The 24,963-nt window shown below is 54.4% G+C and overlaps 6 protein-coding genes across 6 annotated transcripts; 1 reads left to right on the top strand and 5 right to left on the bottom strand.

Annotated features, from left to right (window-relative positions):
• Positions 1-996: 996 nt before the first annotated feature.
• On the bottom strand, positions 997-5,706 carry NCS57_01042900 (MIF4G domain-containing protein; the record flags this gene model as incomplete). The annotated part of the gene is made up of 3 exons (XM_053060174.1): positions 997-1,108; positions 1,160-5,043; positions 5,122-5,706. The coding sequence occupies 3 exons, from the start codon at positions 5,704-5,706 to the stop codon at positions 997-999; spliced, it is 4,581 nt and encodes a 1,526-aa protein (XP_052910568.1).
• Positions 5,707-9,645: 3,939 nt separating this feature from the next.
• On the bottom strand, positions 9,646-14,164 carry NCS57_01042800 (Pre-mRNA-splicing factor; the record flags this gene model as incomplete). The annotated part of the gene is made up of 5 exons (XM_053060173.1): positions 9,646-10,100; positions 10,157-13,231; positions 13,282-13,668; positions 13,717-13,817; positions 13,878-14,164. The coding sequence occupies 5 exons, from the start codon at positions 14,162-14,164 to the stop codon at positions 9,646-9,648; spliced, it is 4,305 nt and encodes a 1,434-aa protein (XP_052910567.1).
• Positions 14,165-14,766: 602 nt separating this feature from the next.
• On the top strand, positions 14,767-17,382 carry NCS57_01042700 (Guanylate kinase-like domain-containing protein; the record flags this gene model as incomplete). Its single annotated transcript, XM_053060172.1, has 5 exons — positions 14,767-15,042; positions 15,096-15,845; positions 15,898-16,056; positions 16,109-16,999; positions 17,056-17,382. 5 exons carry the CDS (start codon positions 14,767-14,769, stop codon positions 17,380-17,382), a joined length of 2,403 nt encoding a protein of 800 aa, XP_052910566.1.
• A 362-nt stretch (positions 17,383-17,744) lies between these two features.
• NCS57_01042600 (W2 domain-containing protein) lies at positions 17,745-19,061 on the bottom strand (the record flags this gene model as incomplete). Its single annotated transcript, XM_053060171.1, has 2 exons — positions 17,745-18,026; positions 18,084-19,061. 2 exons carry the CDS (start codon positions 19,059-19,061, stop codon positions 17,745-17,747), a joined length of 1,260 nt encoding a protein of 419 aa, XP_052910565.1.
• Positions 19,062-20,951: 1,890 nt separating this feature from the next.
• On the bottom strand, positions 20,952-22,721 carry NCS57_01042500 (uncharacterized protein; the record flags this gene model as incomplete). The annotated part of the gene is made up of 6 exons (XM_053060170.1): positions 20,952-21,132; positions 21,189-21,828; positions 21,885-22,010; positions 22,102-22,258; positions 22,311-22,341; positions 22,393-22,721. The coding sequence occupies 6 exons, from the start codon at positions 22,719-22,721 to the stop codon at positions 20,952-20,954; spliced, it is 1,464 nt and encodes a 487-aa protein (XP_052910564.1).
• A 649-nt stretch (positions 22,722-23,370) lies between these two features.
• Positions 23,371-23,663, bottom strand: NCS57_01042400 (uncharacterized protein; the record flags this gene model as incomplete). Its single annotated transcript, XM_053060169.1, has 2 exons — positions 23,371-23,576; positions 23,633-23,663. 2 exons carry the CDS (start codon positions 23,661-23,663, stop codon positions 23,371-23,373), a joined length of 237 nt encoding a protein of 78 aa, XP_052910563.1.
• Between the last annotated feature and the right edge of the window lie 1,300 nt (positions 23,664-24,963).

Here is a 24,963-nt window from a genome sequence, read left to right as displayed (position 1 = left end):
GACCAGTAATGGCCAGACCAGTCTTCTCCTTCTCCCCTTGGCACAATGCATCTGCCCACGAGGCACGGTGACATGAGCCCTATAGTCATCATCAATCATGGTCTTCTTTTGTTATCCCTTCCTTGTCTGCCTGCCTGCCTTGGGCCCTTGAACTGGATGGTTCCGTCGAGGTAGTAGCAACAGCAGCTTCTCGAGGCCAGCAGAGGGCGAGTGAATGCATGGCCAGAAGCTGTCGTCACGTTCAAGGTGACAAGAGGCTGAACACAGTCCATCTCAACGTCGATGGATTCCCTTTGAACCCTTATCCCTTCCCTTCCCTTCCCTTCCCTTTCCATCCCTCTCCCTCGTTGCTCCGAAAAAAACAAAGATTTTTCAACCTCGAATCCCTTAACACCTCGTCCACCGCCCACCTCCCTCCCCCCGCCCTATCGCGTGTGTATGATGTGATGGACGTGACGTAGTGAACGTGACGTTTCTCCTCCATCAACACTCCCCCCCGTCCATCCTCTTCCGTGCCCCCCAAAGAAAACCAGAGACATGCTGGCAAATATCGACATGAAACTGCCTCAAGCCATTAAGCTAGAGATCCTCTGCAATATTAAAGGAACTGAAACACACACGCACACACACGCTGGGGGGGCATGTTCTGTTCAGGAAAAGGGGGGCCAGCCGGAAGAAGGTTGGATGGATGAACGGAGGACAGTGAAGTGAAGACAATCATGATGAAAGAAAATCCCAGTCCGAAAAAGCGTTTCGAAACGTTTGCTATTGCCCCTCGCGGTCGTGAGAGGCTGGTCCGTCTGTCTATTGATTGGGAAAGGTATCATATCATGGGTTCAGAAAAAAAATGCGTGTCGTGCGCAACTTTTGGGCCACGTCTGCCGGAAAAGAAAAGCCTGTAAATGCAAGAAACACAGCCCCGCCGCCTAGTCTATTCTGCTCTGCCGAAATGCAAGACACCGAAGGAAGGAGGAATAAGAAGAACAAGCGAGCCTTTTACTCGCTCTCCTTCTTGTCGCTGTCGGCAGGGACAGCCTTGGACATGGCGGGCGAGGCAGACGTAGACGGGGGCGAGGCTGGGTGGTCATTATCCATGTTTGCAAGAAGGCTGTAACATGTTAGCTTAGTCATGTCTATGCTGAGACTCTACCAAACTCACCTGAAGGTATTAGAGTGTGATGTGTTCTCCCGAGTGGGAGGAGTGCCAGTACGCGACGAGGCACCCGAGTCCTCGCCAGGTCGGCCGAGGTAGCCACCAGGGCCCATACGTCGGCCGCTGTTGCTGCGCGACGACAGCATCGAGGCGGGACCAAGAGAGATGGGGCCGCTCGAGGTTCGGTTGGCCGAGCCCTTCAGACGGCGCAGGTCGTCCATACCGACCTGGTTGCTGGTCTGGCCACCGTAACCAGATGAGAAGTTGCGAGCATCGCCTCGTCCAGCTGGGGGACGACCACCACCTCGCTGGTTGCTGCGGGCAGCCTCCTGTGCCTTGGCAGCTTGAGCCGCCTCGGCCTCGGCTCGCACCTCATCCAGAGTCTTGGGACCCTTGTTAGTCTCCTTGGAAACCCAGTTGGCCCTTCGGAGATCGATGACATCCATGAGCATGAACTTGAGTCGGCTGGGAAGCTCGGGCATGTCCATCATAGTCTGGATGCGCTGGAAGTAGGCGTCCATCATCGGGCGGCCCTTCTCAGTAGAGTCGAGGTTGGCACCAATGGTGCGGAGCAGCTTGCTAAGCGACTCAATCTCAGCCTCGTCAGGCACCCCGTTATAGTCGACGAGCTTGTGCACACACTCGTGCATGATTCGCTCAGTAAGCATGCCCAGCTTGTACAGCTCACCAATGAACTGAACAAGACCAAGACCGCGTCGCTTGGCAGCAGCGGCGGCATAGTACTCGTCAGACATGAGAGCAGCCTCGCCAGCCTTCTTGCCATCCTGGTCCTCGGCCTCCTTAGGCTCGGGAAGGTTGACACTCCAGCCACGCTCGAACTCCTCCTGACATCTGTTGAGGAGGTACTTGCGGAAGAGGTTGCCGCCGCTGACAATGTTGCCGTTCTTGTCCTTGATACGCTCATCGCGCACCTCAGGGCTCATGGTCTCAAGCATACGCTTGCAGAACTTGGCATACATGGAAGCCCAGTGAGCCTCGTCAGTCGCCTTCTCAAAGGTGAGTTGAATGACCTGGCGGAGAGTTCGGCCGTCAGACTCGTCCTTGGACTGAGATGCAATGAGCAGGATCTGGTCGGCAATCTTGTCGAACTTCTCAGGTGTCATCTTGTTGAGAGCAGCCTTGACCTTGCGCTGCACCATCTCGGGCTCGAGGTAGCCACTGGCGGCGCCGGCACCAGCCGGACCACCAGCAGCGGCCTTGCCACCCACGCTCGTCGGCTTCCAACCGTTAGCAGTGACAGCAATGGGCTTCAGCTCTTGGCCGGCTGTCAAAGGCATGGTCTTAGCAGCCTGAGCCTCCTTAGCATCGACACCGCGAGGGCGGCCACTACCACCGCGACGGGAGCCAGTGCGGGGAGAGCCGGGCAGGTGAGCCTGTGACGAAGTTCGCTGGATGGGGCCACCAGTAGGGAATCCACTGTTGGAGCGGCCAAAGGAACCAATAGAGCCAGGACGACCCGAGTTGGACATCGCAAATCGCTGGTCGGAGCTGGTGCCCGCAGGGAGTGTTCGGCCTGGAGGAGCATTGAAGTTGCCCATGCCAGGGAATCCACCGCCAACGCTGACATTGCCGCCACGATGAGAGCCGCCGCGCGCACCGCCAGGAGTGTTGGTCCTCGAACGGTCGCCGTCGCCAATCAGAGACTTGACCTGCTGGCCAAACTCGAGAGAAGGCTGCTCAGTAAACACCTTCTGGAACTGGAGCAAAAAGTTGGCGTCGTACTTGAACGACTTGCCCTTCCTGGCCACAGCGGCGTTAGTAGCTGGGTTGGGGGACATGATGCCAGTTGGGTAAGTGGCCAGCTCGTCGACTCTCAAGAAACGGGCCGACTTGAGAGACTGCAGAGCAGCGCTGGGCTGCGCGGGCTCAACAGGCTTGGTGTTGAGGGGGGTCAAGTTCAGAGCGGCGGGCTTGGCTCCACGCTTCTCGTGCTTCTGGGTCGTGGGTTCAGCCGCAGAAGCAGGCTTGTCACCGATCTTCATGCTGGCGAGCTTGTCGGTAACCGACTCAACCTTGGCGGCCTCGGGCTCCTTGCCGCTTCGCGCCTGGGCGAGGAGATCAGCAACAGACAGGGCAGGCTTGCCAGATGACTCGGCCTGCTGGCGTCGCTTCTCCTTCTCCTCTTCGAGACGTTCCATTTCTCGCTCCTGCTCACGAAGCTTTCGGTCTTCATCCGCCGCATTCTTAACACGGTCCTTCTCCTCCTTAGCCTTGGCAGCAGCCTTCTCGGCCTCGGCCTTCTTGCGATGCTCCTCCTCAGCCTTCTCACGGCGAGCGTCTTCCTCCTCCATCTCACGGATCATACGCTCAATCTCGTCCTCATCAGGCTCGTCCTTCTTGACGGGCTCGGCGGGCTTCTTGGCCTCTTCCTTTGGTTCCTCAACCTTGGGCACAGCCTCGGGAGCCTTCTCCTCGGGGGCAGGCTTGCTCTCAGGCTCGGCCTTGACAGCAGGTGCAGGCTCGGCCTTAGTCTCGGCGGGCTTCTCAGCCGGCTTCTCGACCGGCTTCTCAGCAGGCTTCTCAACTGTCTTCTCCTCAACAGGCTTGGGCTTCTCCTCCTTGGGGGGAGCCTGGGTAGCCTGCTTGATCTTCTCCTTCAGCTCATCCTGGATCTCCTTGGCAGTCTTGGGAGTAGCATGGCTGTCAGTGCGGCCGTGAGAGGGGGTAGAAGACTTGGGGGGAGGTGTGGGGGCGGAAGCAGCAACGGGAGGAGTCTTGGACTGCTGGATGCTGGGGGCGGGGGATGAGGGTGTCTTGAAGGCTGAGGTGTCGATCACCTCGCCGGCAGCGTTCTTGATCTGAATGGCGGCGCTCTTCTTAGGCACCTTGACAAAGCTGCTTGCCGTGGGTTGCAGCGAAGACTTCTGGGGCTGAGGAGTAGAGGACACGATGACAGGCTGGTTTTGCTGGTTCGCGCTGGACGGTCTCTCAGGCTGAGAGGGCGATCGGGACATGCTGTGACTCTGTTGGTGGTAGGGCGGAACGAAGGTCTGGTTATAACCTGGAGAGTTAGCCTGGGGAGGGGCCATGTAGGGCATGTTGTTGTAGGCGTAGGGCATCGACAGAGGTCGTCCGTAAGCGTCCACCTGCTGGGGCTGCGGGGGGTAACCGAAGTTCTGGTTTTTCAAAGTCAGCATGTATTCAAAGAAGCCACCTTCTGGCGACAAGTCGATAGGGCGCTGTTGATCAAGCACAGGAATATGTGCTGGGGGTTTTCTTGTCGAGCTGCAAGACGAGACACGCCAGGTCTTCATGTCGTCCTCACGCCAAGGCTGATCTGTACGTTTACTGAAACGCCGACGCTGGTTGAAGTCGTTGCCATGCATGTCTCGAGTCGAGTCTTGTGGGCGGCCGACCTGAACAGACTTTTCCAGGTCGGTGCGCCGCGACTTGTTCTTCTTGGCATTTTTGGAGGGGTGCTTATCAACTTGGGGAAAGGGGAACTGTACTTGTTGATGCTGAGGCGCCATGGGAGGCGGGTAGTGATATTGAGGAGGTGTCTGCATGGCCATGTTGGGCTGCATGCTGGCAGGAGCCATGTTGGGTGTGTTCGGCATCGAGGGCACGAGAGCCGGGCTTCGGGCTGGTTGAGGCGAGTTCGGATACATGGTTCGGGGTTGGGGTTGGAAGGCAGGAGGCATGCCTCGACCTTGGCCAGGACCGTTGCGGAATTGGTTGTTGGGGGGGTATCCCATCTGCTGGTTATAATTGTTGCCATGAGGGTTATAGCCCCGGCCACGTCCACCCTGAGGCTGAAAGTTACCTCGGCCGGCACCTTCGCCTTGCGCAGAGTGTCCCGACTCGCGTCGGAAGTGAGCACCGGGCTGTGAGTTTGGATTCGTAGGGACAGAGCCCTGTCTCATGTGGCGCTGCAAGGTTCGAATGTCAGTACTTATCTACGTCCAAGGTTCATTGATGAAAAGAGGGCCAAAAAGTGGAACACTAACCTCGCCATCGCTACCGAGACTACCAAATGTCATTTGGCCGCTAGCCTGCTGGAGACCGGAAGGAGGTCGGCCACCGCTGGCAGAGGGCTGAGGAATCGGGGAGGGAGAATGAGCAGGCGAGGGAACTCGCGCGTTGTTGCCGGGGATAGGAATGGGAGCAGCACTGCCGGTCTGAGGAGTGCTGTGAGCCATGGCGGGAGAGTCGAAGCCGAACTGGATGCCCGACTTGGCACCACCGACGGGGCCACCGTTGGCAACGAAGCTGTTGGGGGCGTTGGCAGCCATGGTGACGGAGCTCTTGCGAGAGTGATCAGAACCGTTGAGGTTGGCGCTGCCGCGAGCGACGGCAGGGACAGCGGGGGTGACGGCGGGCTTGCCGTTCACAGGAGACGACGAGGCGCCTTTCGCATTCTGCGCGGAGGACGACGATGAACCGACCACCGCAGGAGGGTGGGATCCGGTTGCGACTATAGGAGCCTGGGCTGTCTTCTTGGGCGCACCTGCAGCGGACGCATAAGAAGGGGCCGTGGTCGCAGGGGTGTTTGTCGCCGGAATGGGGTTCTGCTGGTTGGCAGACGACGTCATATGGGAGTTCGTGGTCGTTCGCGATGGGAGAGTTTGTGGTGTTTTTTTTTTTTGTGGGCGTCGAGGGAGAAAGCGGAACAAGACGACGCCGGGGGCCGGAATTTGTCGAAGACTCGAAGGTGCAGCGGGGCAACTCTTGTTTCGACAAGGACGACGACGATGTGGTCGTTTTTTGAAGATCGCGATCAGAGGCGGATTCTGCGCGAAGAGAAACGACGGGAAGGGTCGAAGGGGCTGCTCGCGAGGAGAGTCGACGGGAGGCAGGCCGGATCGATCACAGGCGAACAAGGAGTGAAGGTCGTACCGACGAAGAGGGCGCTCGTAGACGTCTGAGACAGGCTACGACCGGCGCGGCGGCGACTAGAAAAGAATAGGAGGGGTGAAGGAGTCTCTGTGGTGATAATGACACAGGACAAGATCCAATGCTGATGCAAATGGAACAGGGTCGGGTGAGGATATTTCCACCGGACCAGGCTGATTGTTGGTGGTGAGGATTTTAGAATCAGCAAAAAAATTTTGGGCAGCAGGATATGATAAGTAGAGGAAGGGGCGAGGGGGGGAGGGGGAGGGCTAACTCCGAGAGAAAAGTTTGGGCTCTGGACACTGTGCGTTGCCGCCCGCTGGGCCGGGCGACTCGGTGGATGATTTAGGGCCTGGTGCGCCTGGCTAGGGGCGCTCAGTCACTGTCGTGACGGCTTGCCACAGAGAGTTTTAGGCTGCATCAGACAGTGTTATTTAGTGCCAAGAAGGTACCGAGCACTGTGCGTGGGGACCGCTCCCACGCAAAATATCTGGGGCGGGCGGGAGGTCCAGCCAGAAAACTGAGGTTAATCAGGGTACATGGCTCGAGGTACCACCAGGAAAACGTCCGCCCATCCATTCAATCGAATCCCCCCAGTTTGCCAGCAGAGATAATAGGCCTGCGGTACCTAACCAAAAGAAAGACGCCGCATAATTAATGGGCTCTCCGTCCATTCGCCCACAAAAAGCACTGGCATAGACGCGCGCAGATCCCCACGGGCAGGGCACGCTAACATAGATAAATTACTCTCTGGCCTAAAAGCTGGATAGCCTGAGACATGGGAAATTTCCCAAAATACGTACGTACGCACCCCAAGGCAAGGCATGGGTAGCGAGAGAGGCCAGAGGCCGGTGGTACCTGATATCAGGGCAGAAAGTGGTACCTGGCCTGGCCCGGCACGTAGGGCGACTCTGCTAAGGTTCAACTTGAACCTTAACATTCACATGCAATGTCAGAGCAAAGCGTCGAAGGTTGTTGGATACCTCGAGTGTAATTTTATTCAACATCAGCCCAGGTAAATCAAGCAGGACAAGTCTGTTCAAACCATTGATGCAGCAGTCCGTTAACATTGGGTTTGACAACTTCCCTTTCAAGTCATGCCATGACTTTTATTTATGGTTTCCCTTACCCAGCAACCAGGCAAGGCCAGACATCCGGGACAGATCCCGATGGGCCGGCCGGTAGCCACTATCTCCGAGAAGATGCCGCTCTCAGATCATGAACGAGGGCAAGACAATGGGTGATGGAAGCGGTCGTCTCCGAAGAACTGGTCGGCGAGGCTGAGAAATCACGTCAAAGCTTAGTATGACGAATCATCGTGCCCCGGGCATCTACAACCCATCACAGCATGCTGCCGGGGCGATAACTGAACATGCCACAGAACGGATATCCCAGAATCACCCACCTGCTGCGCGCAGACCAGGCATCAGGTCAGCCCGCAAGTTCGAGGCGGCAATGAATCATTCTGCAAAGGAGTCAGTGAGTGATGCTGACGAGGAGCACAAGCCTGGGCCAGTCGCTGGCGTTTGCTCTCGAACCAAGCCAAGGTCGACACAGGAACGACACCAGGGAACATCAGGGGTAACAAAGGGAGAGGGCAGGTGAGTGAATCGATCTAGAAGGACTCGCTTATCAACGCCGCAAAGACGTAATCTGCCAGTTCCCTTTGCATTTCCCGTCTCAGAGAGAAAGGGGGCATGTCTATGTTTCCCTTGAAGCTTGTGGGGGTTGTACTCGGCGCCAACATCTACACTATCAATCGGTGCCCTTGGATCCTGCGCCACGGGCACAAGAAATAAAAAAGATGACCGCTGCCGCTGCTGCCTCTTTCTTGTCTTCCCAAGCAAGAAAGCAAGTGACTCACCGGTTGCTGGTTCACATCGTTCCGAGCCAGTCAGTCTGCAGCAGTGTCAACTAATCCAGTTTAGATCCCTCCAATCCCCCTCCAGAGACGCATCTCTAAGCGAACCAAGCCTCGATGATGCCTGGCCTGCTCGTCAGCGAGCGTCGTCCCTAACCAACATGCTGCAGCGTTTTCTTGATGACCCATGATTTTTCGTTTAATTTTTTTTTTATTTTTTCCCCCCTGTTTCCTGAATCGGCAAAGCCCGAAATATCAAAGCAGCAGCATATCTGTGCTGGCAGTCAACATCCATTCGCCCTCGGGAATTTCTTTGCTTTTTTCCAGGCCGATTCTCGCAAGCGCCGTCTCCCGGCATTCATATCAAAGACGTCGGGAAAGAGCGCAATAATGAAACAAAGAGGCAAAAAAAGAGTTTTCTTCTCGTTTCTCCTGCTACACCAACAAGCTTGTTATCATGACTCGTGATCAACCCTCAAGATGACCCGAAAATGATGACAACATCCATGGCCAAAGAAGCTGCCTTTTCTGTCAAGGCCCGAGACACGCAGGACAAAACCCGCTCATCGCGGGATGATCCGCCTTTGATCTGCCGTAATCCTCTCTCATAACATTGAGCCGTCCGTCCACCAACGCGGGAACAAAAGAAGTTCGGGCTGCGTCTGCGAAACGAATAGGCTACCACTCATCAATATCAATCAAATCCTCGTCAGCCCCAGAACACGAGCCAGCCATTATTCAGACAAACAGCCAGCCGCTTCATTCCATCCATTCCCCTATCATTGTGACCCTTCCCCAAAAATAGGCAGACACTCCTACGACTCATCTACCTACCGAATACGAACGGCTTATTAGGATTGTTTGCTCCTTTTCCATTCATCCATTGATTGATTGCCCGTCTCTTCTTGACCTAGGAGGGTCATTCCAGGTCGTACACACTTACACATCTCGTCTTGTCGATGGGACGTTTGCTCCCTCCCACTCATTCATCCAAGATGCCTGAACCCATCCCTTCCCGTATGCCTAACAAGTGCCTGTGACACTGACACTGACACCTTGACTGCCAGCGCATGCCATACCATGCCATGGCTTTTTTTATGAGGCAAGGAGGAAATCTGGGGTCATGGGCGGCCAATCCCGCCAACATCCCTGACCGGGTCCCGGCTGATACTTCAAATCTCCCAATATTGAATGGCCCCTGGTCCCCTTGACCCTTGAGCCTGTTGGATGCCTTTTGCCGGTTGGGCTGCCATGTCAAGCCCAAGCAGACCGCCGTCAATCAGTCACTCGCTCAGTCACCTGACCATGATGAGACGCAGTCTCCCCAGTGACGCTTCGAATGCCCTCCAAGCGGATTGCCATTACACCGACCTATGATGTAACATGATGTACAAAGAATTACTGATCTTCAGAGCCAGACACAAGACCGAAAAAAAAAATCGAAAAAGGTTCGCCAGGACCTGCAGGTCTTGCCGATCACCCGCACCCTGGCCCCCCGGCCTGAGGCGTCAGTGTTTGGCGTCATCCAACGGCGTCCCATCTTTTTGTCAGGGCGCATATACAGAGCAAGACTCGATAATTACAATACACCACATCACCTTGCCAGCAAGAAGGAATCATGGTAATAATGGGGAGAGTCCAAGGCTCAAATCTGTTGGATTGACCCCAGCTTCATGCTATGGAAAGCCTCTTGACAAGATCCTATTTATCATGCGCCGTCCCAATTCAATAGTTAACAAAAAGACGAGTCCCCCGTGACTTTTCAAGCATCCAACCTTCACTCTCCTTCTCGTACTTCCAAGATGTCTGCTTCGACATCCTCTTCGCCATCTTCCTCGCCGTATCCTTCTTCAACCTCCTCGACCTCTTCGATAATTGGCTCGGGCATCCCACCTTGTTCTGCCTCTAGCTGCTTGATTTTGGTGTTGGTCATTTCAAACACGTATTGTCCCAAGTGCTCGACTCCTTCCATGGGTACTTCGCCCTCTACAGCACCATCTCCTTCGGCTGCATCCCTCTCCGTTGGCCACAGCTCTCCCGTGACAAGCATGAGCTTGTCCGGTCTCTGCAGCAACTGGTCAAAGGCAGGGCGTAGCTCAGGGCATGCTTCAAACACTTCCCGACGACCAAGGATATATAGACCGAGTCGTGCTCGGGATAGGGCCACAGTCATGCGTCGCACATCGCGCAGATAACCTACTCTTGACGTTCGAGTGAGAGACAAGATGATATCTAGAGTTACAGTTAGTACCATGTCTCTAACACAAGCAAAGGGGTCAACAACTTACAGTCATTCTGCTCGCCCTGGTACTTGTCCACCGTAGCCACTGCCTTGGGGAGACCAAAGATTGGGTTTCGGGCGCATCGATGTGACAGCACGTCCTTGACAAGCGCCCGTTGACCAGCATAAGTCGTAAGGATGGTGATCTTCTCCGCCGGGTACCCGAGCAGACGCATGTACTGGTAGATGGCCGCGGCATACTCAGCCTCTCCAAGGTTTTGGATGAAATGTGGCGTCGGCTCGGCCTCGCCGCGACCCTTGTAGTCAGGCACGTTGATGAACTGGTAATCAAACTTGAATCCCGCGTTGGCCTTGACGAATTCGGGGTTGGTCTGCACGCTGGGAAGGTTGTCCAGGCTCGGGTATCGCCACTGATACAGACTGGCAATCGAGGCACGGGCACGTCCCTGCTGGTCGAGCGTCACGGTGGGAACGCCAAGTCGGACCAGCCGGGAGAAGAGAGACTGCTCGAGATTGGCGTAGTGACGGAATGCAAGACTCTGAATGACTGGTGAATTTTGGAAGTGATCACCGCAGAGCACAACTCGCTGAAGAGCCATCTTGCCCTTTTGAGGTTTCTGCATCGTCAAAGGCAAAAAGGTCTCGATCTCTGTGACCTGGGCAGCCTCTTCCATGACCACATTGTCATAGTGGAAGCCGAGAGATGCAATCTCTCCTCTCCTGATGGCCGCGTGCGTCGTTGTCATGGCGATGATCCGCGCCTCGCTCGTAAGCAAGTAGTTGGCCTTGTCTCGGTCTCGTCGAAGAATCTCAAACGGCAGTGCGTCGGCCAGCTCCGAGAAGATCTTGGAGATGTGGTGATAGCAGCCCTGGGCGATATCAAGAATCGTCTCTCGGTCGCCATCGGCAGGGAAGAGAGGTTGAGGAGCATCGGAGAAGTATGCATGGAAGGGGAAAGCTTCCACAATCTCAGCCACGCTTGAGGCGTCGGCGTTGGCGATCTGCAGGAACTTGTTCCATGCAGGTACAACGTAGACTGTATTGAAATAGCCAGCGGTCTCTGCCGAATTCTCATGAGCACCGGGTGCGCCTAGGCTGGCCGCCAGCTTCCTCACTTCGAGGAGATAACGGTCCCGGTTCTCAAGGAAAGATTCGACACGTCCATGCTTGCTGAAGTTGCCTTCAGTGTCGAGTTCCTCCTCGCCATGTCCAAGACGCAAGAGATGTCGTTCGTCAATGTCCAGAGCAACAATCTTGGCGAATAGTTGGTTGAGAGCCTGGTTGCTATGCGCAAGGAGCAACGTCTTTTGCTCTGGGTAGTTGTGGTAGATATTGTTGATGACCTGTGTGGCAACATCTGTTTTTCCCGTTCCAGGGGGACCAACAACAACGGTGAGGCCGGGCTGTGTGCCTGATGTGATGGCCTCAACCTGAGCTGGAGTAAATCGCACCGAGTTCAGTCGAGGTGCGTTGATAGGGTACGGCCCGGGGTTCGAAGGCTTATAGCTCGAGACTTTGAGGGTCTCGATCTCAGAAATGAGCGCGGGATCGGCGTCTCGGCGTCGCTTCTTGGATGGCTTGGTCCCCTGAGGCTCCTCTACCTTCTCAACCGACTCCAACACGTAGGGTGGCCCAAAGCTACCAGACACTTCATCACCCGGGTCAATGATCTTGCCAGGCAAGCTCTCAGTCAAGTGCTGCCAGTCGAGGAATGTATCCCTAAAGTCTACCCTCCGTTCCCGGTTGGGCAGGTTCTTGTACGTTGCTCCAGCAGGGTCACCGTAACCGAGGAAAACCTCATGGAGCCAGGACGGCAAGGGAACTTCAGACAGGACAAGGCTTCGGATAGACTCGAGCACAGGCTTGAAGTTATTTTCCCTCCTACCTCGTCTTAGAAGTAGGTTGACCTGACCATATACGTCTGGCTTGCCAGCAGCTGCCCGCTCAGCATCTTTGCTGTATGTCTGAGGGTCCAGCTTGAGCTGGATGCGACGCTTCTGGTCAAGATTGCCCGCTCCATCTCGAACTTGACGGCCCTTGTCGTCTGTAATCTGATGAACCTCGGCGGCTCGAACAGTGATGACACCAAGCCTTTCGGACTCGGTCAGAGCATCGCCCCCGTTGCTAACCGACTTGGCTGGTGGCGGTTCAATCGCAAGCAAGAACACCACATCATCCTGGCGGAGAGAGTCCCATTCTCGGCGAACGCCATCTCCCAGTCGGCGAATGTCAAATGAGACCTCTGCGCGCACCATCGAGGGCTGGTCGCTTCCAACAAGGGGTGGCACAACCTCGAGGATCGCCGGCTTCGAAATTGGCATCGCCATCTTTGAGAATCCACCAAAGTTTGTCTCGCCGGGTCGCTTAGATTCAGGGCGCAGGCGTCTCAAGGCCGATTCAATATCCTTGCGCACTCCGTAGAACGCTTCGCACCGATACAAGACAAGCGCCCTCCACAGAAAGTCACCAACAGATAGATATTGAAGGTTCAGTTTCGGGAGAGCCATGGGATGTGAACCGTCGTAGTTCTCTGCCTGCTGGAAACTGTTGTCGAACAATGCCTGCTCCGTTGGCGCCAATGCCATATTTCGAGCTGCCTCCTGGAAGGTCTTCCTGCGCTCAAAGGTGGACAAGAGCACTTCAAGAAAGAACTTACGATTAAGGGGGATGTTCAGGCTTTCCGGATATGCCGTTCGGAGGCCAAGCAATGACACAAGATTAAGAAGCTCCTCGTCCGTCAAGGGCTCAAGAAGAGATTCCAATTCCTCCCTCTGATCAATAGCGCCGTAGTTGGACAGAGCCAGCACAGTCAACTTCTCCTTGAAATGTTTCAAGGCGACGCGCTGCAGCTTCGCAAGCGATGCGCAATGCTTGTCATATGCCTCCGTCTGGCTATGTTGGGCTCCTGTCTGATCATCGATGGTGAAGTATGTATAGTGGGAAAAGAGGGCGTGAAGGTCACGAAGGAGTGTGTTTTCTTCATCGTTGAACATTGGCGATAACCGAATGGCAGAGACAAGGTGAAGATCCTTGATCAAAGAATTGACATAACGCCTTGTTGGCAGCTGGCTCTGGAGATCAGACAGGAATTCTATGAATCGCTCACAGTAGAGGACTTGGTCTAGCACATGGTTAGCTTAGGAAAGGTGCACAAGATCAAATGCTTCTTACCAGCTTTACTGTTCTCCGTATATAACAGGCCCAAGAAATCAAGAAGGAGAGTATAAAGCCATGACCGCTCGAATCGGAGCCGAGCTTTGTTGGGCTCGTCGGCAGCATCATATCGCTTATGCGCCGCCTTCCAAGCTTTCCGGAGATGCGGGAGTTGGTCAAGACTGGCCTCGCGTGCCGTCTCAGTCGACAAGTTGTGCCAGATTCCAATTGAGACAAGAGGAGCGCATTCCTTTCGGACAAGGGCGCAGTCAAGGCTCTGGAAGGCGTGAATCAGGAAGCATAAGAGCTGGGTTCGGACGGTAACAGAGAGCGTTCGGTCGAGCATCATGGACAGGAGTCGTCGAAACAATGAAGAAAAGTCGGCGGGTCGATCCTCGAAGAGGCCTACAAGCAGTCAGTCGCAGGTTCAGCAGATTTACATGGCCTACTTACTCCATGTCTCAAGGTGTTCCCGTCGCTTCACGTTGGCGATGAGCGCAATCAACAAAACGTGAAAGTTGGACGCTTCCTCGGTGTATCCTGGCCATAAGTAACTAGGAGAAAAAAACGGTCAGCATCTTGCCAGTTTTCCAATCCAGGAGCAGTGCGCATACCTCTCCAAAGTCTGCAAGCTCTCGAGGAGCAAGAGAGACTTGTACTGGAAGCCCTCGCGCTCAAGCACCTCCCAGATGCTCTGTTTGAGAACATCGTTCTTGACCTTGGGTTTCGCTGGCTTCTTGCCCGACTTCAGCCAATGCTTTCGCGCAAGCTGCACAAACTGATGCTCCTCTTCCTCCACCTCGGCCGGGGTCGGGCGTCCATCAGTCGTGTCGCGCTGAGGCTCGCTCTGTTTCTTCGCCTTGGCAGCGCCGCTGCCTTTGAGCCGCTTCACGTTTGGCATTGTCGAATCTTTGTCACGTCATGGGCCGTAGAAGATTCGCGCGAGGGAGCTCGTAAGTCGAGATAGCGACAGCGCCAGGAGTCGCGTGACCGATGGAGATTCGAAAAGAAGCTGGAGGTGAAAGATTGGATCCTGGAATTCGGGATGTTACGCCTCTTCATGCGTTAGCAGCTACCGGAACTTAGGTACCTCCATCTTTCTCCAAAATTTCAGCCTCGCAGGACCCACGCGACGCGGCGATTGGCTCGAGCCACACGCCAGGTATTGTGAAGGCAGGGATACTTCCGTTTTGGCGCAAGAACAAGCCCCAGACAGGTCTCGAGGTTCTTTCAGGACTTTGAGCTACCTCGCACGACATGCTCAGCCTTCCAGGCTCGTTCATCGAACCTCCAAATCTCAACCACACATCAACCTAATCACCTCAACAACGCAGCACTTCCTAAAGGCTCCCAGCAGCTTCATATACCGCAGGTTCTCGCAGCGACTCTTTCGTATCGAATCGGCCACGCGCATTTATCCTCAACCCTTTTCTCGAGCCGACGTCTCGTCTCCATGACAACTTGGACGACTTCCTAGCTATAACGCCGCCTTAGTCGCACAAGATGGCGGTGCTGGGTGCGGACAATCCGGCTGCGCCAGCCGTCGCGGCTTTTGATGCGCTGCTTCGGGGGCTTCTTACAGAGGCGGAGAGGGTGAAGGAGGTGCCCACCATCGAACCCGCGTTGAACAAGTCCGACTTTGACGATCTATCCGGACGAGTATCATCGACAGCGGCTCAACTTCCCCAGTTGGAAGGCGCCAAAGACGCCAAAGAGACCAAGGCAAGACAATTCGGCATCATCGAAACTGCCGCTCGCGATATCTTCAGCAATCTTATTGTAGGACCCGACTTTCTTTGTGATCCGCGCGCCGCGCTGACCAGCCTACCTAGTCAACCACCACCATCGATTCTCCCGACTTCGTCAAGGTGTGGAACCTACTCGATATCCTTTCGATCCTCTCCGATGATGGGCAATGCGACCCTGCTCTCCTATTTTGGTTGGCCGAGGAGCTACTGGACAGCCAAACTATATCCGGATGCCGCAAGATCTTTGACTTTCTTGAATCGAGACGGGAACGAATCACGGCCAAACACTTCAAGCAAAAGCAGTTGATCATTCTACGGAGTTGTAACGAGCTATTGCGCCGACTATCCCGCGCCGAAGACACCGCCTTTTGTGGCCGGGTCTTCATTTTCATGTTCCAGAGCTTCCCGCTTGGCGACAAGAGCTCAGTGAACCTACGGGGCGAATACCATGTCGAGAACGTCACGACGTATGAGACCACAACAGCCGGAAATGATTCCAAGATGGACGTGGATACGCCGACTGGAGGCGCCAAGTCAACATCCAGATCAAACGACTCCAAGAAAGGAGACAAAGAGAAGCCCCTATCGACCGATGCATTGTACCCCTTGTTTTGGTCCCTCCAAGAGAGCTTCAGTCAACCAAAGAGACTATTTGAGGCTGCAAATCTAGCATCTTTCAAAGAAAGTCTTGGCGCCACGATGAAGTTCTTTCAAACAATACACAACGACTCTAGGCGAAGTCTCAAACGCAAGAGGGACGCCGGCGAAGAAGACGAGAACTCCAACGCTTTCAATCCAAAATACCTAACTAGTAGAGACCTATTTGACCTCGAGGTGAGTCTGCACAGTTCCTCATGACCCCATCAAATACTCACGAGCCGAATAGATTTCCGATCTATCCTTCCGCCGCCATGTGTTGGTCCAGGCCCTCATCATCATGGACTTTCTTCTCTCTCTATCTTCTCAAGCGCGAGAGAAGCTCTCATCGTCTCTAGCCACGAATAAGGCCGTTATATACGGAGACCAAACGTTGAGCGAGGAAGATGTAAGCATCGCAACGACCCTATCTCGCCAACACCTCATCTAACACTTGACAGACTAAATGGGCAAACGACATGAAGAAGACTATTGCAGACTATCTTCGACAAGGTGCTGACGGGCCATACTTCTATCGAATGGTGGAAACTGTGTTGGCTCGAGACAAGAACTGGGTTCGATGGAAGATTGAAGGCTGCCATGCCATCAAGCGTGACCCCGTCTCCCCGGCAAGCTTCGTCGAGGCAAAGGCCAATGTTCAGCGCATGGCCACCAGCAAGCGATTAAGAGCAGTCCCCATGGGCTCCGTGTCCCTTGACTTTCTCCGTGAGGAGGACGAGGAGACAGCCATGGATCGGCTCAAAGCAAGGGAGAGATTCCAGGTCCCAGACCTGGACAGCTTCAAGCGCAAGATTGCGGACGACGACTTTGAGATCGAGATGTCAAACAATCCACAGGCAAAGGCTGCCGCTATCGCCGGCAAGGCTAGCAAGAGCTGGAGGGCGCTGCGCATCGCTGCCCGCACGAAACTGGCTGCATTCGACAAGATTGATGATCCCCAGAACATCAATATCGTGTTTGAGGAGCTCACCGAAGCTGATGACGACGTTGAGCCCGCAGCCAGCGAAGAGGACATGCCCAGCAATCGAGACGCCATCATCATCTCGGGTCCCGCTGGTGTTGGCAAGTCTACTGTTGTCAACAAGTTGATGGAAGAGCGCAAGGGTGTGTTCGCAACCGTGGTTCGGCATACTACACGTGAACCCCTTGACGGAGAGGTAAAGGGCAAGACATTCCACTTTGTCAAGCAGCAGGAGTTTAACCAGCTCCGCGACGGCGACCGCTTGATAGAGGCTGGCACTCGCGATGGTGTAGACTACGGAACAAGCACCAAGGCCATCGATGCTGTCGTGGAGGCGGGAAAGATTCCCATAATCGAGCTGGACCTCGAGGTAAGGAGGCATTCAATCTCGCCAACTTTTCAATATGCTAACCAACCCCTTACCAGGCTACACAGTACGCCAAGGACATGGATTTCCAGGCCCGCTACATTCTCATCAAGCCTTCTAGCCCTGAAGCTCTCGAGGAGCGGCTCAAGGCTACTGGCAAGGAAGAGTCAGTCATCCAAGAGGCCATCAAGAAGCTACCCACAGAGCTCGACCCAGCTAAGCTAGGTGAGCTTTTTGACAACACCATCGCAGATGACGATGTGGACGCAGCAGCCAAGGCGCTTGGAGACTACATCTACGAAAAGGGGAACGCGGACAAAGACACCGCTATGGAGGACAATGAGGAGGCTGCAGATGCGAAGGAGACTGCCATGACAGACGCATAGATAGCATGCAGAGAGTATCTCGGAGTTCGTTTGTGTATTTGTAGAATTGGTTCAGGCAGTACTGGTAATGGGCAAGATGATACCCCAGAGATTCTCGCGTTGACCGTTGGTTCTTGGGTATTAGCCTCAGTATTCTTGAGCAGCACGGATCACAGGAGTCATATTGAATGGACAGAAAGCAAGGCATGTGCAGAGTAAACAAGGTCAATTCAAGTCACCACAAACCGAACTAAGTGAGAACTAGACTACCGGCCAGCAAAGTGCAAGTACAAGACGCATTACACAAGCCTCCCAACAACCAGTCTCGAAAAATACGAAGCAGAGTACCGCACGCACAAGAGATCCATGGCTGCTTTGGGATTTTACTCCTCGTCCGAAGACTCCTCGTCGGCCTCGGCAAGCCAAGTCAGGAACGGCTCAGCAGCCTTGCGGACCTTCTTGGAGGTAGAAAGGTCAGTGTACTTCTTGCTGGCCTTGGTACCCCACTTGGTCACCACCTCCTCGCTGACAAGGTCGTAGTGGTAGTACAACTGGAGGATCTTGACAATCGACTGGAACATGTCAGGGTTGTTCTCAGCCAGAGTACCAATGAGACGCTCAGTGCCTCCAAGGAGGGCCTTCTCGTGGCGCTCAGAGGTGATAAACTGTAGCGGGTTAGCGTCTAGCCATGTCCCATACGGGGTTGTGGACTTTGTACATACCTGCTTGAGCATGCTCGAGCGCTTGGGGATCTGGGCAACAATGTTCTTGTCAAAGATGGTCTGGACGAGAACAAGAACGCTGCGGTGCTTGCCCTCAATACCCAATTCCTTTGCCTTGACATAGATGTCGATGGACTCAACCTTGTCAATGCTACCCTTCTCTTGGGCCTGGGCCTGGATCCAGTCACCAAGCTCGTCATAAACGGTAGGACCACCCTCGCCGTCCTCATCTTCGTCATCACCAAGGTTCATCTTCTGCTTGAACTCGCCAGGGAGCGAGGCTTGGCGGGCCTTGACAGCCTCCTCACTCATGTCGACAGCCCAGTCGTTGTCGTTGACCTCGACCTCCTTAGGAACCTCGGGGGCCTCGGCCTGCATCTTCTGGAACTCGTCATCGCTACCGACGTCCTCGTCGCCGTTGTCGTTGGAGCCATTCTCAGAAGCTTCATCACTGCCCTGGCCGCTGGTGCCGTTGGCAGCGTTGCCGTTCTGTCGAGCCTTCTTGGCAGCCCGGCGCTCGGCCTTGTCCTTCTTGCCCTTCTTGGGCTGGTTCTTGAGGATGAAGCCGCTGAGCTTCAGGCGAAGGTCGACATCAGTCCGCTGACCACAGGCCTTGCAGTCAAGCAGGATACGGTCGTCCTTGATGACAACATCGGTCTCAGGGTTCTTGCACTTCTTGCAGAGAACGAACTTGTTGATGAAGCCATCGAGGTGGTCCTGAAGCTTGGCAGCATCATGGGCTCCGTTGATGATCCAACGGTCGTCCTTGGGGTCGATGTTGGTCTGAGCACCAAGCTCGAAGCCAAAGAACTTGATTACATAGGCACCGGGGCGGGCAAGCGAAGCGGCAACGCTGCTAAGGTTGACGACAACGGTCTTGATACCGTTTCCCTTGCCTTCAATCTTGGTCTGCAGACGCTCCATCTTGTAGCGATAGAAGGCGTCGCTGACATCGCGGCGGACGTTGACGAGAGCCATGGTGACGGTGTTGAGTGTTTGTCTGGGGAATAAAAATTGACGGGGCGGACGAGGCTGTTAGGCGAAGCTAGTAGTTGATGGGCTCTGGAAATGACGAGGGCGTCATGAAGAGGCTTGGTAGCAAAGGGTAGCGAGGACGGGCGGAGCAAGAGGGTTTCAGTGCTCAAAATGACTTTTGATTGACATGTGGCAGACCGGATGGATTCGCGGATGCTGAAGGGCAGGCATAGACAATTCTGGTCTCTAGGACTTCAACCGTCGGAACTGATGTCGGGGCTACAAGGCTTTCGCGGTATGCGAAATAACTGCAGCTTGAAGAGGTGTCTGAAGACGGAGAGCTGGTCGTGCTGATACATAAACAGCAGTGTGCCTTGACGGGGATATAAGTGTTCGGGGGTACCGATTCCGGGAAGGCGCGCGACGATGACCGGCGAGAGATGGTGCTCCTAGGTCAACGTGGGTTGTGCGAGTTGGGGAGGAATCGAGTCGAGGGGGCAAATGAGCCAGGAAGCGGGGAGGCAGGAAGAGTAAACGATGCGCGCTGCGACCGACAAAGTCAGCAGGCAAAGAGTCACGAGTATAATGCGCTTGGCGCGAGAGATGTAAGCGTGTAAGGGGAAAAGACGATGGCTGAGCGAAGCGAGTTTGCTGTCTCAGAAGGAGATGCAGAGTTTGTGGTGTTGAAGGAAAGGAAGAAAAAAAAAGAAAGCGAGAGGAGAGCGAAGAAGACGGGAGTTAAAAGAAGGAGGGGGCGATGTTAGGGCCGACCAGGATTTCGGGCATAGATCGAGAAAGAATGGGGCAGGCGGCAAAACACGAAAGTCAAGTCAGACAGACAGAACGACGGGAGAAGTCAGTTGCGACTGCCTCATTCACTGTGCGGGAAGGTTGGACTGAAACGACTACCTGCCTAGGTACCTGACACATGGAAGAAATCTACGACGACATTCTTGTCCTTTCGGTGGGAATCTGGTCAGGTTTCATGCACTACTTCACAATTCCCTCTTTGGATTCATCCTCTTTTCCTCAGGCATGACAGAATCACGAGATGTCCCTCTACGCTCCAGCGTATCGCCCTACCTGTAACGCCAGAAGACTCCACTGCGAAACAGCCGCCCCAGGGGCTAAGGGTTCTGGACCGCTTCTCCCACCAAGCCCATTTCAGCCTTTGCACGCACTGTAACCGAAGCCTCACTGCCTATCCGGGCGCTGACTGGACTGGGAGAGTTGGCGACGGTTGCCTTGGGCACGCTGTCATGCTGCAGCCGCCAACTGGTCGACGGGACCGCCGGCAACTGCAGGGAAAAACGGCTTCTCGCAGTTGGGCGCCTGTCCTCCACAGAGTAGTCCCCGCCAGCTGTCATCCGTGGATCTCAGCACGATGTCACTCATAAATACCGCCTCGGGGAATTCGGATTTAACTGGCCATTGTTCCAACAACAAAGGCCACGGCCTGTGTTTGCTACTCGCGATATTGTGCTATGGTCTAAGCATGTATCCCAAGATATACATTGCGCGTCCCTCTCAACACAGGTACACATGGTCGTCTACCAGGTCCACGCCGTGATAACCCGGGTTCGAGTTTGCCAACATCATGAGGTTGGCGTGATGATTTGGTGATATACCATGACACGTCTTACACGAAACCCTTCTACCAAGGGTGCCCCCCCTTCACCAAGGAGCCCCTCCCCCCGCTCCTGTCAAGGTCTGTGCTGCCCCGGATATCACGTTAGGTCCAGAACTCCATCGATGAAGCTCTTGTCACTAGTGCAAAGCCCTAGCTGGGCTCACCAGGTGTTGCCCTTTCAAGTCGAGGATGGTGCAAATGTGACAGTGTTTTTATGCGACCTCTCCTCCCAAATGCATTCCGCCGTATTCTGCAGAAGGGCATCACTGTTTCTTCTCCTCTGTCACCGGGACAAATTTGAGGAGACATCGCTTTCCAAGGGGTCGCGATGAGATGAGCTGGTCATCCATGGCCATTGATTCGCTGCTCATTGATTCATCTGGCTCAGTTTCATACTGCGAGTAGACATCACGCAGCAATGTCTTCATCTCTGCCATGGCAAGGCTATTGGGTTTCGGCTCTGTCAGCACATGTTCATATCATGTCAAGGTACCACTCACTGCTTTCCAATGCATCCTCGCCCTCCGCTGGAGAAAGCCCACTGAAGTCGTCGTCGGTCGGCGTCTCCTTCAGTCTCAAGCCATCGTTCAGGGTAGAACTTGTCGGGATCGGGGAAAACGTCGTCGTTGATTCGATGAACAGAAAAGGATTGACAACTAACCACCGTCTTCTCTGGTAATGAAAATCCGTCAATGACACGGCCGCCCTGGGGAACATATCGAGGAAGAGACATGGGGATAGCAGGGAAGCACCGCAAGCCCTCGTTGAGTACAGCGTCCAGGAGAGTCAGTTCATCAAAGGGTGCGTTGGGATTGTTCCGAAACTCTTCTCGGAGGAGACGCTGGTACTTGACGGATCGAGGTTGCGAAAGCTCCCACATCAAGAAGCAGAGAACATCGCCGGTCGTATCAATACCAGCCGCCATGTGATCGAGGCACTCGGCTGCCATGTCGATGGTGTCTAGGACGCTATTCTTTTCCTTGAGCCGGTTCAATACCGTGAAATCAGCTGCACCATCCTCTTTGGCATTCTCAATGACAAAGTTGTCGGCCAAGGGGATAGATCGAGGCTTTGCGAAGCTGGCAAGTACATTGGATACAACTCGATGGAGAGTTGGGCTGTAGTGCTGGACCAGCCGGTCTAAATTTCCCTTAGCCTGTTTACTTCTCATATTGTTATTCCTGGGGGCGACTTACTTTTCAGGCTGTCATCAGCGGCTACCTGGTGCATCATCTCTTCATCGTCCTGGTTCTGCAAGCAGTTGCTGCCATATGGATGGAAGAGCTGGTGTGTGACACAATCGCAGGCATAGGCATGGAGCGCTATTCCGGTCAGCGTTTATTCACGGCCAAATCGTTTCAGTGATTAACAAACTCCTCTGCGACATGTTAGTTCTGTCTCTACCGGGTCAACGGGTCTTTCTTACAAACACATCGGCTGTACCATCAGGGGAGCTAACACAGCGCTCGACGAACTTCTTGGATCGCAGCTGTATCCCAGCCAAAGGCGCAGTTTTCATCACATTGCTGTTGGCGTATCGATCACCGATCATCCTCCTTCGCTTTGCGTGCTAGGGCCAGCCATTAGCTACAGCGCATGGGATACACCGTTGTTAGACTAACATCGCCCTTGTTCAGCGTAGAGAACATGGTCCTGAGTCACGAGTCAGTGTCATTGAAGGATATTGTGCTACGAATATCTTACCGCTTGCCATAAACCTGAAAGAGGTCATAAAACTCGGTCTTGTCATATCCACTACCGCCGGAGCCATAGATCTCCTTGAGAGCAGCCGCTGAGGTGAAAGACACCTCATTGGGTGCAACACGGACTACCGGGCCATACTTTTTGTGTAGGTCATGGAGATACATGGTACGGTTTGCGCCGAGTTCGTTCCATTTCAACACGAGCGAGGTGAGGTTGGACACAACCGGGCCGGGCACCTTTGCCATGGCCGAGGTGAGGCGGACGACGACATGGATGACGAGGAGCAGAACAGCAGCCCCGGCAATAAAAGCCGGTGACAGGAGCAACATGGTTGACGACCTATTCGATCTCGAGGACGGGTCATGCAGGAAGTGAGTTTGTCCAACTTCTGCGGGAGAGAGGGAGTCTAATAACCTCCCGGCCAAGGACCGGACCGCTCTTCTTATCACGAGGCGGCGTCCGAGTTATCAGCACTCCGATACGGAGCTTGGAAATCTCCAATCCGAGTCTGGGGAAGGCCAATAACTTGTCTCGCTGTGGGGGATTTAAATACCGAGAGCGGGAAAGTGACGCCCTTTGGGCCGTCTTTGCCTATCGGTTCTCGCTTGTCTTCCTCTTGACGGGTTTCTTCTCCACATTCTGGGTTCCCCTCCATCAGTGACACATCGCGCCCCCCGCAATCTCTTGTCATTAGGGCCAACCATTGGATTCTTATTTGCAAGTCGAAAAGGCATTGTCGACCGGAGGCTGCTCTGAGCCGCCGGGATCTATCAATCTCGGGCCTGACTGTTCATGTATGACTGACTCTACAGATTTTCGCATCATGTTTTGCATTACTCGCTACACCAAACCCCTTGCTACAACGCCCACCGTAACCTGACTCTAGCCGATACATGTCCCGACATCCGGTCCCTCAATGACAAAGAACCATGGAGATGGCTCAACAAATACAACTCCTGTTTCGAGCTGGCATCAACCCTATAGGTCCTGTTTGCCGTCCTTGCGACCTCCTCCGCCAAACATGCCCGTGATCCAACTCAGCCCGGGAATCTGCATTGCTGCCGCAGGAGGATATTCCTTGCCGTCAATCTTTGTGCGCGGGGTGCAAGTGCACCACTGGGACTCTGGCACTCCATCGAGTACCTGTCGGACGTGGCTACCACATCCACGCCAGGACTTCTTTGCTGAGATGTTGGTCAGCTTATCGCAGGACTGGAGTTGAGGGTGTGTCGAGACTTACAGCAGGTCGGGCAGGTTGCTCCAAAACACATGATGATGTTGGTTGATAGATGAATGGACTGTGATACGTGACGGGGCGTGGAGAGAAGTGAGATTGGTGGATCGTCGATATAAGCTGCAAGTTCGCAAGTTGATTGCCTGCTTGGCTCACGGACAGTAAGCTGCAGGAACTAGGAGGAAGACATGCATTTATTATCCATTAATCTATTTGATCGACATTTGTGATTTGTCCTGGGGCAAATTCAGGTCGCCGACCTTGGTTTGTAGGAGACCCTCCGGATGGTCGCCGACCTCAAGTAAGCCTACCCTAGACCTCGACTCATATCTGCTCGGGCATTATTAAGGATTCATATACATGATGGTATAAGTGCCCCTGGTCATGAAATTTTATGTTGCAGGCAGATAGAAGCTGGACCCCATGCCATTACTCTTGCTTGGACTAGCTGCCCTTGGGTTATTGAAGTGTCCATTACACCCCCTACCATCCCAAGTGTGTGAAGAGGTGGGTAGGAGCTGAAGAACAAGCCACCGAGTTGAGCTGAAGGCCATGACCTAACCAAGGAAAATCTTGCACTGGAAATAGAAGTGCCAAGAAAATCCGGACAAATATACATTGCAAATAGCGCCCGCTGAATCCCGTACATAGGCGTTGAAGGATCGTGGAAAAACTGCCGCACGGCAGCCACCAGATGTCGTGTCAGCACATCCCTGTCTGGCAGGAAAGCTTGTAAGGTAGGTTTCTATTCATAGCAGCTTCCATTGGCGAGCAGGGGTACGCACAGTTTCTCGAAATTAAAACACGTCAATTTCCACGGGGAAAAACAGGCTCGAGATAGAGTACGATAAGGGAGACAGGTTTCTGCCCCTGCTTTTTCGATGCCGATCCATCGTCCCATCTAAGCCTCGACTGAAAGTGAGGAGATATCATCTCGGTTCATGCCATGCCGGCCCCCAAGGACCTGGGCCTGCTGAATGCTGTTGGCCTGGGTTGAAAGCGAGCTCCAAGCCCGCAGGCACAGCCTCCATGAGACCCCGCAGAGCGATGGATGTAAGACGTCTGAGACAGCGTCCAACAAACCATACAGGACGAGGCTGAATGTGCGTGATAGATAGATGACATTGGCTGAGAATACGCCTGGGACTTGATCTCATAGGCCCGGCTGCTTGCTGACACGCCCGAGGACAAGCCTGTGGGAAGCTTCGAAAGTGTGGATGAACTCCTCACGCGCCGACGTGAAGAAGGGCTGAAGATTTGCTGACCATCCAGCGCCAAGGAGTGACCTCATGGGCCCCCGACGAGGAACCCAAGTCGTGCTGCTTTTACCGCCAGAG

The sequence above is a fragment of the Fusarium keratoplasticum genome, chromosome 8 (genome assembly GCF_025433545.1).
Source record: "Fusarium keratoplasticum isolate Fu6.1 chromosome 8, whole genome shotgun sequence".
NCBI classification, from domain to species: Eukaryota; Fungi; Ascomycota; class Sordariomycetes; order Hypocreales; family Nectriaceae; genus Fusarium; species Fusarium keratoplasticum.
This window is presented reverse-complemented; position numbering and strand designations above follow the sequence as displayed.